At 34.6% G+C, this 19,139-nt stretch overlaps 1 protein-coding gene across 2 annotated transcripts; it reads left to right on the top strand.

Moving 5' to 3' along the window:
- Positions 1-1,673: 1,673 nt before the first annotated feature.
- On the top strand, positions 1,674-18,418 carry ttc39b (tetratricopeptide repeat domain 39B). Of its 2 annotated transcripts, XM_055188489.2 has the most exons (20): positions 1,674-1,848; positions 6,275-6,309; positions 7,725-7,829; positions 7,910-8,041; positions 8,180-8,256; positions 8,387-8,454; positions 10,827-10,891; positions 11,007-11,112; positions 11,203-11,268; positions 11,357-11,465; positions 12,230-12,297; positions 12,913-12,972; positions 13,092-13,253; positions 13,335-13,426; positions 13,529-13,649; positions 13,804-13,915; positions 14,015-14,132; positions 14,497-14,613; positions 16,602-16,740; positions 16,989-18,418. In XM_055188489.2, exons 1-19 carry the CDS (start codon positions 1,804-1,806, stop codon positions 16,696-16,698), a joined length of 1,755 nt encoding a protein of 584 aa, XP_055044464.2. In that variant the 5' UTR covers positions 1,674-1,803; the 3' UTR covers positions 16,699-16,740; positions 16,989-18,418. The 2 variants fall into 2 exon arrangements, with proteins under 2 accessions (XP_055044464.2, XP_073731745.1); XM_073875644.1 differs by having other exon boundaries at positions 16,602-18,418.
- Positions 18,419-19,139: the final 721 nt, after the last annotated feature.

Below are 19,139 nucleotides of genomic sequence, written 5' to 3'. Positions count from 1 at the left end.
GGCCGATGACGTCACAGTGCCGCGAGAGGATACGAGAATCTTTTGGAGGATTCTGCTATGAAATCGCTCTCGCGGTACTGTGACGTCATCCGCTTATAGATTCTCGCGGCGCCACAGCCGCATAAATTCAGCCTTATAATACTCAGAAATGATGACTTTGTAGGCAGATCTGGTGTGTACAACATAAATGCAGTGTATGTTTATAATAGGATACTGTTTTAAACCTGAGAGACACGACATGCCAAAATCCGTAGTATCTTTGTGAATATCTCACATCTTAAAATAATTTTTACTCACATTTGTAATTAAAATGCAAAATAATCATATATTTTGTTAAGATAATAACTTATAAGATAATAAGGAAGATTAACCAAGCAACGTTAAGCTGAGTCATTTTACCAGGACCGATTTTAAATGAGATTTATCCTTCTAACGCATTCTTAGATCAAAACTTTTATATAGAATTTGTCCCTGCAAAAGCCATTCTGAACACACTGACCATATCTGTTTTTTTAATGCAATGTTTCCAAAAATCCTCTGTATATCAGTTCAGAACTGGTTGTTGATGGTTTTGCTTTTACTCAACATATTTTTAAATACCCAAAGACTGCTGTGTTCATTTTGATTTGCTTAATAACTAATTGTTATATTGGAAAAATATTTCATTTATAAATCTAGATTCTTTAAATCCCGTCCACTACTTATTATACTTGTATATCAAAATTGATTTGAAGTGTTTTCCAAAGCCCTTGATAAAATAAGAGGTCAGAGTTCAATAAAGCTTCTTTTATATCATATTATTTATTGTAATATTGCCCTTAATTCTTTTTTACTTTCTTTTTACTCTCTTCACACTGCAAAAAAATAACTTTTAAATCAAGATGCATTTTCTTGATGAGCAAAAGACCTCAAAGTCAGTTTTTAGACAAAAAAAATCAAATTTAAGTGAATTTGTGCTTAAAACAAGCAAAATGTGGTATGAAAAAAAATCTGCAAATGGGTTCATTTTTCTTGAATTAAGCGTTAAAGTAAAAAGTTAACTTATCTGAAATAAGTTAACTTTTTTAACATTTAATTCAAGAAAAATGAACCCATTTACAGATTGGTTTTCTTGTTTTAAGCACAAATTCACTTAAATATGATATTTTGTGTCTAAAAACTGACTCCTGGGTCATTTTGCTCATCAAGAAAATCCATCTTGATTTAAGACTTTTTAGATATTTGTACTGAAAACAAGATGAAAATACTACTAAGTAAGAAAGTCGTTTTTTTGCAGTGCATCAAGTGTCAAATGTGTATTTATTTATTTCGTTTCTTTGTCTTTTCTAACTAATTTATCGGTTATATTGTGTTGAGCCTTTCATTTCAATCTCCTCATGTAAAATGAAAACATTTGGATTTGTTGTATCTATCATTTTGTACTCAATAAAAAAAAAATAGTTTTTCCAAACTTAATAACAACTGTGTAAATCTTTCATTACTGGACAAAAATTATTTATATCAACACATTTATATGAATCACTCTATAATTAAAAGGTTCACACACACAGTTTATAGAAAACTTTATTATACTTACTTTTATATTTACAGTACTATATGTGCTGTTTCATTTTTTTCAAAAGCCACGCGTCGCCAAGGCTGCAGTCTGTGGGCGTGTTTAGTCAAATTACACCGGTGACGACATTCGGGTGTCGGTGTACAGAGGTTGGACCGATTCTGCCGCGTAGAAGCGTCGTTAAAAGCGCACGGACGAATCCAGATGTGCGACGCGTCCCGCACCTTACTCAGGGATTAGCATTCGCCATGGCTCGGGTCGGTAACGGAGCAGACAGCGCGGAACCGGAGGAGGTGAGTGTCAAATATCTGACACGCAAACAGCGGATGTGATTCAAAACACATCGCGGTGCCGAGCCGACTCGATTGCGTTAACCCGGCTTATCATCGAGACAAAATCATACAGATGTTGAAACTGCTGGTGCTGGTTTTGATCGCGGAAAGCGTCTCAAAGAAAACCGCTGATGGTTTGAAAATGTTGTAGAGTAACGTTCGACTAGTTAGGGTGCAGCGTATGTGTTGAGACACGTACAGTACACCGTGTGTCATTCATGCGGAAGTCAACGAGATTAAACTCTTTATCATTCACGGTAAATCGCAGTAATTTCATATTGACTCAGATCACAGGTGCGTTTATCTTCTGGTTAACGTGTTTGCTTTGCATTTGCAAGATTACGCAACGGCGTAGTGACGTCACGCACCTGAGGCGCCTCGCTGCCCGTAAAAGTTTATGCATTAGATATGTCATACATCTAATAACAGAGTTATTATGTAAATGATATATATTTAATGTGTTTTTTTTTTTAGGGCAAAGAATAACCACGATTAATCGCACACAAAATAAAAGTGCATTTTTGCATGATATATGTGTGTGTGTGTGTGTGTGTGTGTGTGTGTGTGTGTGTGTGTGTGTGTGTGTGTGTGTAAATGTACATAAAACTACACACAAACACACACACACACACACACACACACACAAATGTGTAGTATATACACACACACACACACACACACACACACACACACAAATGTGTAGTGTATATATATATATATATATATATATATATATATATATATATATATATATATATATATATATATATATATATATATATATATATATATATATATAAAATATACAGTACTGTGCAAAAGTCTAATGGTCTTCTTTATGCATCATCTGTGTTTAGTGATCTCTCTTGGCATAAAACACAACTTGAACGTTTTTGAAAAGGGTAAAGTAAAAATATTTAATTTTATTTAGGTTTAAGAGATCCTGCAGTTTCCTGCTATTTTCAAGTGAAAGGGGAGTTTACCCTAAAAACTTGACACTTCAGTTTACATTTTTATACAGTTTTTAATATAATATACACATTAATTTACTGTATTTCCTGGATGTATTTTATTAAAAAGACTGAGAAACAATCATATTTGATCACTATAACATTGCAAAAACAACACATCTAATTCTGGCATGGTGGCCTAGGACTTTTGCACAGTACTGTATATAATATATAAAGTAAATATATAGATATATACACATAAATGTTTCTTATATTCATACATGAATGTGTGTGTGCATTAATGTACATAATAATTACACACTTATATATTATGCAAAACTTTTATTTTGTATGCGATTAATCGTGATTAATCTTCTTTGCGCACCACAATTTTTTGTAAGGGCAGACTTCTTTGGGGGCAAATTAGCCCCTGAACAAAGAGATTTTATGTTATGTAAGTCTCTAAATTTCTCAGTAAATATTTTGAGATCCTATGAGTATGACCGACCTCTCAGACTGCAGGTGTGATTCAGGTGTCATTATAAAACACACACACATCTGTTAAAGATGTGTGTGTTAAAGAAGTGTGTGTGTGTGTGTGTGTGTGTGTGTGTGTGTGTGTGTGTGTGTGTGTTTGTGTGTGTGTGTGTGTTTATTTATTAATACACATCTGAGACAGTGAGTGTTTGTGTCATATGGTTGTTAAAAGCTCAGATCCAGTTACACACACTGACCTTGTGATTTTCCACTAGAGATCTGTTTGTGTGTATGTGTGTGTCTGTGTGTATCTGTGTGTCACTGATCTGTACTGTAATAAGTGTAATCCACTTATGTCGATACAATACACAACTACACACACACATTCAGTTGTTGATCACCCCATTCATTCATTTCACAAACAGAAACACTCACAGATTAATGTTCTTACAAAAGAGAAAACAGATTTATATTCATCCTGGAAAGCACACAGGCTATTTCTCAACACTTACATTCTCATACACTTTCATACTTAAAGTGCTCAATTTTCATGCACTAATTTTGTACTAAAAATTCTTTGTGTAAGTCTTAATAAGACAGTATCTCTATTTTCAGACACCATGAATATGAACTAAAATGTGCTTTTTACATTGGTTAGTGCCTAACCCTATCTCTGTACTATAAATGTATTTAGTTAACACTTGTATCAAACTTGAACCCAACTTTCATACAAAGATTTCATACATTTTTAGCACATTTAAGGTCATATTTATGTATTTATGTAAGATTATTTGGTTGGTTATATCCAAAATATTAAAATGATGGTTATAATAAACTTCAAATCTAATAATCACAGACTTTTAGGAAGTCAGCTTGTATGGTGCAGATTTACTGAAGTAATACATACTGCACTGTTAATAAACTCTTCTTGTCTGTGGTTTCAGTCAACTTAACTATAATAACAACCTGTCTGACAGCATTCTTTAAAATACGACCTCGACCTCTTGTGTACATCAACGTGTACAAGACCTGAAACAATAACACATATCATGTTTGCATAGAGATGTGTTGTGTGGATCGTGAGAGATTTATTTTCATGTGACTTGATGGCATGAAATTCTTTTATGTGACCTGCAGTGTGACTGTAACTTCATCCAAATCAATTTAAACATCACTTTTATGAGAACATATTAAATATTTGACCTTTTAAAAAGTCACACTGCTGAAGACAAATGTGATCATGTTCTGTGAAATTCAGACTGAAGTCTCATAATCTAATGATGTGATCACGAGCATCAGAGTTTGATTTCAGTCATGATCTTACTCAGTCAAAGATATCAAGATTATATTTTTCATACAATCTTCTTTATATTATGTAGGATGATTTTATGTTGAAAACAGTCTATGACAAATAAATGACTTTAGCTGGGCTTTCAATGTGACAAATTACTCTTTAAACATAAAGGTGAATTCATCTAAATCACACACTGTATTCATATACATGTATAATTACACACACAAATACACAAACACAACACATTAAGACAGTGATTCTCAAACTGGGGGCGGCGACATGGTGCCAGGGGGGCCCCAGTTTTATGACATTTTATAAAATACATTCATCTATTATGAAATTCTGTGTAATTAAACCTAAAAAAAAATAAGCCTACTAACCAACAGCACTACTTCGTATAACTTAATATGTTTTGTTTAATTAAAATGTTAAATTTTAGCACAGTTTTTTGTCATACATTTTCTTTGGGGGCGTGAAGGAGTGCAGCGTACGCAAGTGGGGCCGCACGCGGAAAAAGTTTGAGAACCACTGCATTAAGACACTTTACATTTTTGATTTGTAAAGGACACACCAATAACAGCAATTTATTGTGTGTGTGTGTGTGTGTGTGTGTTTGTGTGGAGGTAAAAGTGTGTTTTTCTTTTAAAGGTCAGAGGTCAGATTTAGTTAAATATTAATAAAATGATAATCTGCAGTAATCTCATAGTGTAATACACAAGATGCTCTCTCATTTTACACAATACACTGCAAAAAATTACTTTCTTACTTATGATTTTTGTCTTGTTTTCAGTACAAATATCTTAAACTTTAAAAAAAAAAGATGCACTTAAAGACCTAAGATAATAAGTCTATTTTTGTATTAAATTGAAGTGAATTTGTGCTTAAAACAAACAAAAACATTTTTCTTAAACACTTAACTCAAGAAAAATTCTTGATAGGTCATTTTGCTCGTCATTTAGATCTGAAAACAAGACAACAATACTAAGAAAGTCATTTTTTGCAGTGTATTCACTGAAAACAATAAACACAGTACAGAGAAATGACAGAATAAATAAAGCACAGACAACACAGCAAACCAAGTGATGAGTTAAAGTTAAACCGTTTGTAAAATGTGATTTATTTCTAAGGGTCAGAAAGAAACTGAAATGAAGTGAAGTGGGTGTGAGGTGAATACAGGTGCTATAAAACACTGTACTGAGTTCAGTCACCTGATATAAAGTTATAAATGTAAAGTCATTCATCTCAAGCTTATATGAATGATTCTTCTTCTGATTTAACTTCATTGACTCGCGTGTCTGTAGTCTGAAGATTCAGGTCACAGTCTCAGGATTGACTGTGTGACAAATTCATTTACTATTATAATGTCAAGAGAGCGGATGATCAGATATTATCAGATCTGTTTGAAGATGTTCAGGCACACAGCAGTTATTATGAGTATAAATACAGTCATGAGAAGCAATTTCACAGCACATTTTAACATTAAACTGAAGATCCGATATATCCGAGACAAATTTCCTTCAGGACAATAAAAGTCTATCTATTGTGATTGAGGTTTGTAAGTCATCATGTGTATAATAGTGTTTGTGAAATTAAGAATGAATTAAACACATTCATCATCATCATCACTCACTGTGTTTACTGAAATAATTTCTTCTTTTATTTTCAGGACTGTTTTGAAGATGCTTACGATCGTATACCAGCGTGAGTATCCCTGTAAACAATTAACCACTGAGACTTCTGAATATCATTCTGGAAAAATGAAAATCACTTTTTCATTTCAAATGAACATCATGATTCTCCTACAATTCAACTACACAAAATAACATCATTTACTAGAGGTTCTGACAAAATATTTTTATTGCAGCAATCTCTTTTAAAAATGTTTTAAATGGTTTGAATTATTTTTTAATAAATCTTAAAGATTCGACGACTCACTAATAAATATATGATTTATTACTGGGTGAAAGAAGGTGTTTGCCCTCAATCGTAGACATTGGTGTTTATATGTAAACTGTTTTCCCAGTACTTCTGTGATAACTTAAAGAACACATATCATGAAAATCTGACTTGTTTCATGTTTAAGTACTATAATTTGGTCCCCAGTGCTTTTATTAACTTAGAAAATGTGATAAAGGTCAACTCAGTAACTTAGTTTTGGTAAACCATTCTCTGCAAGCATGTGAAAAAATAGCTCATTGAAATTTGTCTCCCCTTGTGATATCAGAAGGGGATCTTATTATTATAATACAGACCCTTAATCTGCACAATTCAACCACAGCACTGACATTTAGTGCAAAGAGAGAGAGAGAGAGAGAGAGAGGAATAATTGACAGCACAATTGAATTTCAATTTCAACAAACCACCATTATGACGATCAGTGTTTGCGTTATCAGCTTATTTTCATTTTAAAGGACACACCCAAAAACGGCACATTTTGCTCATACCTACAAAGTGTAAATTTTAACATCTTATAATACATTATCTGTGGGGTATCTGTGCATAAAGTGTGTTCAATACTTATTCCCTGTGTCATTTCACTTCATTTATTATGACTCAACTTGTATACTTAAATGTTCTGATGTCTTTGTATGAATTCAATATTTGGCTTGATGGCTACATATGGTGGAAATGTTGTGTCAATAGCCCACTTAGAAATCCCCTTACGGATAAAAATGCTGATATGTCAAATACTTATTTTCCCAGCTGTATGTACACTGATGACACCAAAGATTTATTTGACATCTTAAAAAGTCTTGAGAAATGTCCCCTTTAAATGTCTATAATGCAGAAAGAAATAGTCATGATATTGTGTGGTTGAAAAGAGCTGTTTGAAACTTATGCATAAGTTATATAGTATATGGTTTTCCAAACGTTTTCAATCCAGGACCCAACCAACTAGACAGGTGTAATCTATCTCAAGAGTAGTTTTAATTAGTAATAGTAGAATGAGATTTTAAAGAGCCTGACAGAGTTTGCAAATAATGTGAACTAGTTGTATTTGCAATAGTCAGACAGACAGTGTTGAAGTTAATGAAAGAGTCTGTATGTGACTGAAGACACCAGAATGATGTGAGATTTATTCATGTGAAATAATCTAACTGTGTGTTTGTGTTTAGGGCGTCTACGATGGACTTGTGTTCATCTATAGATGAGTGCAATATTGCTCTTAACCTCTTTCTGAATAATAAGTTCTCTGAAGCGCTGGAACGCCTCAAACCCTGGTACACAACTCATTATATACATATATGTCTTAAAGATAATGAGTTTGATTTGTGATGGCCTTTCTTTGTGTGTGTTATAGGTCTAAGAAGAGCATGTATCATGCGTTAGGTTACAGCAGTATTTTAGTGATGCAGGCCGCTATGACATTTGAACAACAAGACATTCAGACGGGCATGGCGACCATCAAAGAGGCCTTACAGACCTGCCAGAGGTTTGACTTTCACTTGTGTTGAATGATTTCAGTGGCCAGTGCTATAAGATTGGATTTAAACAATCATTTCTTTTAATGTAATGTATGTCATCAGTGATATTAAACGCTAGAGATGTTGATGTTGTGTTATGTCTACAGGTTCAGAAAACGAAACTCTGTGGTGGAGTCCATATCTAACCTGATGTCTAAACACTCACCTGACAGCATGAAAGAGGGTACGAAGATGTTTGTGTGTGTTTGTGTGTGTGTCTTTGTCTGTGTGTGAGTGAGTGAGAGATAATGTGTGATTGTTAAAGTGTACAAAATAATATTTTTCCTCATGAAACTTTGTGTGTGTGTGTGTAGAGGAGATGCACGCTGAGATCTGCTATGCTGAATGTTTGCTACAGAAGGCCACACTTACATTTGTCCAGGTTAGTAAATGCAAACACACACACACACACACACACACAAACACACACACACACACACACACACACACACACACACACACACGTTGGCATATGTGGTAAATGGGGACAATGTATTTTATACTGTACAAACTATATATACTCTTCCCCTAACCTTCCTCAGGCCCCAACCATCACGAAAACATGTTGTCAGTCTTTAATTTATAAAAAAAACTAACATTTAGTATGTTTATTAAGACATTTAGTTTACTGAACCATGTTTATAGCATTTTATTTAAAAAAAATTTAAATGCTTGATTCTGATTGGCCAGTCACAACATTTCAAAGTTCATTTAGTGGTAACTAATGCTCAAATGCTTTATAACACACATTATATTACATAAAAATTAAATACAAATATGTTGTTTAATAACATATATGAACTTCTTTTTACAAATGATTAAAAAGTAAATGTGTTTTCCTCGTGGAAGGTCTGCATTTGTTAAAAATGTGCAAAAATATTTCAAATCAATATTTGTGACGAGACACTTAATCCACGAGACTAATGTAGACCAAAATAGACCCAAGTGAGCAATAACCTTTAATATGACACAATAATAATAGGATACGATACACTTTATTGTCCCATTTTTCTTGGGCAATAGTGTGTGCTGCATCTTCACAGTTAAAAAATCATGTATACCATCTCTCTTTCACATGGTTATGTAGTTACATAAACCGCCTGATGCAATAATAAATGGTTCAAATAAAGTATTAAAACAAGTAAACATTACAGTAATATGTAGGTAGACTTTGTATTATAACAAATGCCTGCAGGGTCACTAACAGAGCTGCTTCTGTTACTTTAGCCAAACAATGTTTAAATGCATTTAAATCTGTAATATTTGTCTCTTAAATCTGTAACTCTTTACAATAAAAATAATACAGACACTGTTATTCTTGAGCAAGATCATGAAAGATAAAGTCAGAGAGAGGGTTTAATCTGCTGAGACACTTCATATCTGAGACAAACACAACACGTCTCAGACTTTATAATCAAACATTATCAGAAACCCAAACAAAAAATCACATGCATTGAATGACTGAATATTATATATATACAGTGAATGTTATACATGCATATTGCATTGGAAAAGGTTTTGCCACAAACTCAACTTTACGTTTCTTAAACAGAAAGCTGTGTCCTCCGGAGGTCGAATATGCAGGCTGAATACGTCATCAAGCCTGATTTATTTCAGTTTAATGAGCATTACATTCAAAAGTCATAAACCTATTATAACAATTTATGATTAAGTAAGTAATAATTGACGACGGGACATTGAATTATAAGAAAATAATGCACACCCAAGGTTGAAATGCAGTACGACGCAAAGCGGATGTGCATTATTTTCAAATAATTCAAAGGACCAGAGTCAATTATTCCTCTTATACCACAGTTACAGACACTGATATGGTGTCTATTTTTAAGACATTTGACAGGTCAGGTGTGCGTTTTACAGAAAAATAATCAACACCCATGGAACATTTCTTAGCCAATCAGAATATTATTTATCAGTTATAAATGTTAATATTCTGAAATAAGACGGTCTTCATGACGTATGCAGTCTACAAATGTGACCTCCAAAGGATGCAGCCTTTTCTTTGAGAAACGGCCAACATTTCCTCCATGAGAAATCTCATGACATATTTAATCTCGTGAGATCTCGTCACACCCCTAATATTTAATGTTCCTTACCTTACTTATGAGGTAAACAGTCGTGTAATAAGTGTGATAATGTACAGGCAGCAGATTGGTTGGGTATTTTACACTTAAAGCCCTGTTTTCAGATTGTTTATGATGAAATAGAATGGTTTTGACTGAAATTTGGACATATGATGCTGGCCTGAGAATTTTCGGGTGTTTGTTATTCACCTCCCACCTCTACAATGGGTTTAATGGTGCACTGGAACAATCCTTCCTAAAATGCATTAAACTTTCGTTTACAAAGACGTGAAACTCAGCGAGTGGTCAGGGGTGTTCACTGATATGATCACACAAAAATCGCTGCAAAAGATGCTTTAAGTGAAAAATACAGAACTTGTCCTTTAAGAGAAATTAATCTCTTCAGTTTGATACAAAAGCGTCTGCTTCAGGTCGGGTCCTCATCAGACTGTCAGGATTTCTGTCTGCATTATGTCTTACAAAAACATCAATGTACACTATCACTCTAAACCACACAACACTTTTCATTCTTTTAAGTTTTAATGAACTTCTATGAATTAAGAGACTTATAGATTATTTGTGCTTTTAATTAATATTAAGATCAAATAATAAGCAAGAGAAGATAAAAGAATGATAAAATTCATAATTCATGAGGATATGAAATGTTTTTCAGGATGAAAACATGATCAGTTTTATTAAAGGTGGAATCAAAATACGCACAAGTTATCAAATCTACAAGTGAGTGTGAAATTATTTCAATCAGTTTACATTCATTACTTGTGAAGATTTTATATTTACCTGTCAATCATTGATGTGTACATGTGTGTGTGTGTGTGTGTTTGTGTGTTGTCAGGGAATGTCAGAGTGTGTTGAACATGTCTCAGGGAGTGGGCGGAGACAACGAGGCCTTCAGACAGTATGAGGGCGGAGTCAAGTTGGGGATTGGCTCCTTTAATCTGGTCAGTGCAGGAATGCTGGGAAGTGTTGAAGTGATGAAAACTCTCATAGCTGTTGATGAAAGTAAAGAAACTTTTCACACTGTGTGTTAGATGTTATCACTGCTGCCTGCACGAATACTGCGACTGCTGGAGTTTATCGGCTTCTCAGGGAACAGAGTGAGTAACACACACGACACAGACGCACACAACACACACACACACACACACACCTTCTCTCTCTAATGTGTGTTTTATTGTGATTCAGGAGTTTGGTTTGTCTCAGCTGCGTGATGGTGCCGTCAATCACAGCCTCAGATCCATCCTGTGTGTCCTTACTCTGCTCTTCTACTACACATATGTGTGTCTGATACTGGGTAACTACACAACACACACACACACAACACATATGTCTGCAACATGACCACCTGTGCTCCCATCACAGCACAGCTATAGTTTTACGGTTCATTCACACGGGCCGTAAGCGTTAACGCTTCTCATTTACTTTGAATGGGTGACATCATGTGTTGCTGAACTGAATTGTGGATCCATCAGCATCACGTCACTGCCATTGCTCATGACAGAAGTTGAACATTTCTCAACTTTTTAAGCGCAAATGTGTGTCAGCCAATCAGATCGCCTTATGCAAATAACCTAGTGCAACCAATTATGTTTATGCTTGATTGTTATGATTGTTTTATTGTTATTTAAATATGTACTTTTTATCAATTTTCTTGTTTTTAGGGTGACTATTACCATCTGTCTAGGGACTACAGGTGAAAAATAGCCATTTGGCTAACTCTGGCATATTGGCTTAAATGTCTATTAATATGCATTGTCCCTGTAATAAATAAATAAATAAATGCAAGACCAGAGAACAGAGGAGCATGTGTTGCGGCCACTGTGATTGGCTGTTGGCCATGCTTTAGACACGCCTTCCGTCAATCATTAACGCTGATGCCCCGTCTGAATGTACCCCTACAGTATCTTTAGTAGTTGAAGATGTCACACATATTAAACACATTTACTGTGCTGTAATGAAAACATGACTGTGTGTGTGTGTGTGTGTGTGTGTGTGTGTGTGTGTGTGTGTGTGTAATAATGCTATGTTTATGTTTTGTTTTGTGTCTGTATGTTTTAGGCACAGGTGAAGGAAACCTGGAGGAGGCTGAAGCACTTTTACAACCATATATAGAAAAATACCCTCGGGTGAGAGCACAGAAACACAGACACAATGAAGAATTTTGTGTTGTTTTTAGGGCTAAAACGATTCATCGAGTTACTCGATTAACTCGATTCAAAAAATTCCTTGAGGCAGAATTTTTGCCTCGAGGAATTTTTTGAATCGAGTTAATCTAGTAACTCGATGAATTGGGCATTTTAACATGAGGGTTTATGGGATTGACTCTCTTTTAAAGCCTCTAGTGGCTAGTTGATGAACTGCAGTTTAAATCTCTTCAGTATTTGCCTTCATCAGAGAGATCTGAAGGTTGGAACGTGAAAATAACGCATCAAGGAGGACATATGCAGACTCTTTTGTCATTAGTTTTGTGCCTTAACCTCAGACAGACCACCTCTTGTTGTAGTTTTCATGGCGATCTGAAGGCTGACCTGTGCTTACTGATCTGAGACCTGTGCTTACTGATCCATCCAACTGGAGATATAACATTGACAGGTCAAAATGACCCTCAGTGTAATCTGTCAAAATGATTTCAGACTTTCCTCTCACTGCTCAAAAATTAAAAGACAGAAAATTTCTAGTTGACGTGACCCCTGGCAAACTCAACCTGTTAGTTTTCTGAATAGTTTTTCTTTTGTTCTCAGGGTTCCATCATCCTCTTCTACACCGCACGTATTGCCTTACTGAGAGGAAACTTTGAGAAGGTGAAGCTCTTCATAAGTTATTATATTCATCTCTATCTATAAGAGACGAGTCGCTGCTGCTGTGGATCAGATCGTCTCCAGTATAAATGAATAATATCACTGAGTGTTGTGTTTTTCAGGCAGTGTTGAAGTTTCAGGAGTGTATCGCTACACAACAGCAGTGGCGTCAGATTCATCATTTGTGTTATTGGGAGTTAATGTGGAGTCATTCCTTTCAGCAGCAGTGGGGAGAAGCCTATCGATACGCAGATCTGTTGTGTAAAGAGAGTCGCTGGTCTAAGGTAACACACACAGACACACACACAAACACACACATCATTCACATGTGTAGTGTTTCAATCAGTTGTGTTGTCATGTTGCAGGCCATGTATGTGTATCAGAAAGCTGCTATATTGAGCATGATGTCAGATGAAGACGTGAAGAAGACCGGAGAGAGTATTGTGGACTTATTCAGGTGACTCTTTTATATTTCATATTATTAACACAACAAAATGTCAGTTCTGAGTCTTTAACGAGGTGTGTGTTGTGTTGTGTTGTGTTGTGTGTGTTTATTCAGACAGGTGGAAGGGCTGAAGCAGCGATTGGCCGGTAAGTCGATCCCCACTGAGAAGTTTGCTGTAAGGAAAGCCAGAAGATATTCATTACCTGTGCCGGTCAAACTGGTGATTCCTGCACTGGTGCGTCTCAAACAACCAAACACACAAACAAACACACACACACACACACACACACACACACACACACACACACACACACACACACACACACACGCACACTCACAGATGTGTTATATGAGGAGGAAGTGATGTAATAAAGAGATTCTTCACACAGGAAATGATGTATGTGTGGAACGGCTTCACCATTGTTGGAAAGCGTGCGGACGTCACTGAGAGTTTACTGATCACCATTGAGAGAGCCGAAGAGCAGCTAAACAACGACCCTAGTAAGACAGCACACACACACACACACATTTATATACACAACAAGAAAACAAAACAAATCATTCTTTATCTTTTATCATTGTTCTGTTTTGTGTCTTCAGACCCGACAGAGTTTCATCCAGATGATCAGTGTCTGGTGCAGATGTTGAAGGGTTTGTGTTTGAAACATCTGGGCAGATTGATGCAGGCTGAGCTTTGTTTCTCACAGGTGTTGAGCAGGTAAACACACAAAACTACACAAACAGACACATTTTAACCATTAGATGTTTTGTGGTAGGTTTACTCATCAACATTACACAACTGTGGTTAAAGCACTGTAAGCCACTCGAGGTGTCTTTAAAACATGTCAAGTGTTTGTTACGGTGTAGATGTAGAAATGCACTGTAAAGACACACAACATTTTTGTCAAATCATTATATATTGTTACGTTACTTTAACTTAACAAATTAATAAAACAATTTCAACTTGATTTGTTATGTTAACCTATCACAGGTCAAAACTTTAAGTAGTAGGTTAAATAGACTTGCTGTTTTAACTTTTTTTCAGTGTGATAACATTTACTTTTTTGTGTGTGTGTTTGCAGTGAGAAACGCATCCGGTATGATCATTACTTGATTCCCTTCACTCTTTATGAACTGGGTTTACTCTACAAACAACAGGGCGATTACATCAAAGCCACACGAGTCATTGAAGATGCCAAGTAAGTTTTACATCTATAGATTCTGTAACTCTACTGTTTATTATCAGTTATCAGTTATATTGCTTGAGAAATGTTAAATGTCTGTGGTAACTTTAGTATAAGTGAAATAAGTGACTCTGTGATGTATTTATTATGTTTTATTTTTTTAATGTATTTTTTACTGTTGTGTGAGACTTGCTGTGACATTCTAAATTTCCTTTTGGGATTAATAAAGTTATCAAATCAAATCAAATCAAATTAAGGGAGTCTGTGAGTTGCCCGCGAAAGCATATTCTACTAATAGCCTCAATTTTAATATTTATTTATTACATATTTTTATATTAGCTTGGCTTCTTTTATGTATGTTAACGTTTAAAACAATGATAAAACAACAAGTATAATAAAATTAACAAGCAAAACAAGAACGTTGAGTAGACTATATCAGAAAAGTAACCCTCCAGATTGCTTTATCTATTGTGGTAGCCCTTGCTCACAAAAAGGTTAAAGATCCCTGATGTAAGGAATAATTTACAACCGTCCGTTGAGTTATGTAAGACATAATTGCAGACGTGCGGTTGAATTATTTAAAAATAATGCACACCTAAGATCACGTTGTGTCATTACACCATGGGTGTGCATTATTTTTAAATAATTCAGAGTCAATTATTCTTGTTATACCACTGTTACCACAGGCATTTGACAGTTCAAGTGTGCATTTATTGAAAAATACCCAAGGTGAAACTCTGCTTCATGTCATGCCGCATTTCCTTCGCTGGTGTGCATTATTTTTAAATAATTCACAGGAGCAGAGTCCGTTATTCCTCTTATACCACGGTTACCACAGACATTGCTCTTGTGGTTAATTTAAGACACACTGTAAACCCAAACAGTACAATGTACTTATTTAAAATGAGTGAACTGAACTCAAAACTTTGAAAAAGTTTATTAAACTTAGAATTTGTATGTGTTTTCAACAAGTTCACCATTTTAAGTTCCACAAACTCAAATAAAATTAGTCAAAGAACTCAAAAAAATGATTTATTACTTCCAAACGGAGTCATTTCAATACCACAGCCTCATTTTAACAAACACTGCAAATAATTACAAACTTTTGGTGGTTGTGATGAGTTTAATTTGCAAGATAAGCTAAGAAAGAGTCTGGCACTACAAATTTACTTCAGTTTAAAGTTAAATCAGCACGATTGGTTGAGGAGGTTCCAGTTCCCAGCATGCTTTGCATGAGCCTGCAATACGAGAGCATTTTTTTTTTAAATTAAGTGATATTTTTGTGGTTTTCAGTAAAGAGAAAGACTCAATAGTGTTAAACATTTATTTATCTTGGAGATTTTGAAGAGTTTGCTATTTTTTAAGTTTTGTGCTTACCCTTCTTCAGAAGTGTAGTGCCTGTGCTCAGGCTGTAGATCGGATATGTGTTGCTTTATCATATAAACTATGACTGTGTGAAAGCCTGCACTGAGTTCAGTCTCAACACACTTTCACTGGTCTTACATGATTTGTTTTTTTGTGACTTGTGAACAAAATGAAATAGTAAAAAAAAGTTTTAAGTACAATATACAAAAAAATATATGGTAAACAGTTCTTAAAATAAACAGTAGATTTATCTATAGTGTTCTTAAATGTTAAATAAAATGAAGCGTAAACATTTAAATTTGTTAAAGTTAACTGAAATTTTTGAAGTTATCTTTACCTAAAATTTTTGATGTGGGTTTACTTAAAATGTTTGATGTTGTTTACTTAAAGATTTTGTGGAAACTTATCACCACAAAAATTTTGAGTACTCTGAACTTGTCCGGTTTGACAAGTTAGAAAAAAACCTATGGAACATTTCTCAACCAATCAGAATAAAGCATTCAACCGGCCTGTGTTATAATTGAAAATAATATACACCTGCAGTGTGTGTGCATTATTTTCTAATAATTCAACTGTCTTACTTAATCCTGTGATATGACAGGTTATGATATTAGTATGATGTTCGATGTGTTTTATAGGCTAAATTATAAAGATTATTCGATGGAGTCTCGGCTTCATTTCCGCATCCACGCGGCTCTCGGCAGTCTGAAGGGTTCTCCGGTGAACACACCTTGATGATGACGTCACCACGGATGATGCTGAAGATCACAGACGACTGTAAGATGACAAAGCACATCATAACTGAATCAACAGTCATCAAAACACCAAAGCACAGCTGTAGAGACCTGTAGATTAAATGTTTATAGCATCATACAAACCAAAGTCACACTACCAGAGAGGACACATCTCAGACATTCACAAGTTACAATCTCATAGTCTTATAACACCTCAAACCTTACAAATATTTCAACAAATAGACAAAGATTTTAGCTGACTGTGTTTTATTTTGTTGTACATTTGTTCAGCCAATCAGACAGCTAAAAACCTCCCCGACCTCCAATCACAAAACAGCTGCTTTAATGAATGTAACCTTTATATTTTGAAAAGACCAAATATGTTTTTTTGTCGTGTGTGCGCGTGTTCGTGTGTTTCACAGCAGTTTGTTTATTATCTGTCATTCACAGAAAGTGAGATTATTACAGACATTATGTTTGATTTTAATAAAAGTTGACATCTTTTTCGCTTTAAGCAATCCAAGAAATTAATTTAAAAGCAATAATCAATCATGCAGTCATATTGTACAATTTTATAAATATTTGTATTTCTTTAGTAATAGTTTATTTGACTGTATTGATTTCAAGTGTTTGGCATGTTTTATAGATCATTCGTGTTTATATTTTCTTTTGTCTCGATAATCACCAAATAATTGATATAATAATGAAATACAGTTAAGTTGACTTTATTTGATGAGCTTAATCTGTCTGAAAATATGTATAAAGTTTTGAGGTAAATGTTGAATAACTTAAGAAGTAGCTTGAAGTGTGTTTATATGTTCACATCTGTCTGCTTCAGGACATATTGTGTTTCTCTTGATGTTATTTTAGGGCTCAGCACTGAGAAATAAATCTTTATTCAGTAGATTCACTACAATATTTAAGTGAACATGATAACACTTAAAGACAGTCACATGTGGTCGTTCTAAGACTAGTCTTAAAGTTTAGGCATCTATTATTTTTCTTCTTTTTTGAGTTTGTCAGATAAAAAGGAAGATTGGTATCACTTATATCCAAACACTAAAACTGACTAGCCCTAAATAGTTGCTAGTTGTTCAGGCTAGTTCTTAAGAGTTGGCAACTATGTTTATGCAAATAACAGAGAAAACAATGACAACTATTTCTGACTGAATCGATCCTTAAACAAAAACAAAACGTTCTATGTCACTTAATTCTCTTTACTGTTTGATATGAACGTTTATATGTATAATCCCACATCACTATTATGTCATTTTAATTAAACTGTAAGTGGTGATTTCCCAGACAGGTCTTAAGACTAGTCCCAGACTAACTTAAATGTTAGTCTTAAATGTGTTCACTTAAATGTGTTTTCTTGATCGAAATTAACCTTCAATGACATATCTTAAAATATATCAGTTCAGGTGTTGTGTCTCAAGATGTACACCAGTAATGTTTGTTTAAAAATGACTTAAATATCCTTAAACTAAGGTCTAGTCCTGGCTTAAACTAATCCCTGTCCGGGAAACCACCGGTACGTGTATAAATATAACACTTATGTTTTTTATAGCAATAATTTAAGTTTTCAGTACAAACACTATTAAATGTTCTTGTGATTTACTTTCTGATGAGTGAGTCTGATGGAAAAATAAAGTTTTGTTTTTGTTTACTGTGCCTGAAGTTCATGCTGTTTGTTCATATGCACAAATAAAAACCTGACAGGATAGTTAAGTGTTACTGTTATTGTGTTTATTATGGTATAGTTTAACATCAAAATCATCATTGAAAAGCACTAAATACTTATACTCTCAGAAAAAGGTAGAAGAAGGTACAAAAGTGGTCACATGATGGGTGTACACATTTTTTTACACTTTTGTACCTAAAAGGTGTGTATCGTTACCTTAGAGGTACTAACTTACTGTCATATTGTATTTACTAAAGAATTTAAGAACTGGGACGTTAATGAAATTGAAATTAATGTTTGCCAATAGACCCTTTTACTGTTTAAACACAATGATGATGATGTGGCAGCGTATGCGCGCGCATTTAGGCAACGGAAGTATGCAAGAATCAGCAGTGAAGCAACACAGACAGAGAAAGTTATTTTAATAAGTTGACTTTATCAACATTTTCAACACAGTGGAGTGGATAGAAGACGTTAAAGTTGCCAGATACATATATACGTACATACGTATAGTATATTAATGCAACCAAACGCAACAACCAGACATTTTGATGCTGGGAAACCATTTTAATAAACTTTCTGAGTTGCTAACACGTTAGAACAACTGGCGAACAAAACCACTTCTGTTGCCTAAATGCGCGCGCAGGCTATTTGATCACGTGAGCTGTAAAAGAGTCTATAACAACATGAGACACAAAATCCATACATTTCCTGATCAATTTGTCTTATGTAAGGTTTTGGGATGTGCAAAAGTTCAGGAT

The sequence above is a fragment of the Misgurnus anguillicaudatus genome, chromosome 13 (assembly GCF_027580225.2).
Source record: "Misgurnus anguillicaudatus chromosome 13, ASM2758022v2, whole genome shotgun sequence".
NCBI classification, from domain to species: Eukaryota; Metazoa; Chordata; class Actinopteri; order Cypriniformes; family Cobitidae; genus Misgurnus; species Misgurnus anguillicaudatus.
The sequence above is the reverse complement of the archived record's forward strand: the minus strand, read 5'-3'. Positions and strand labels throughout refer to the sequence as shown.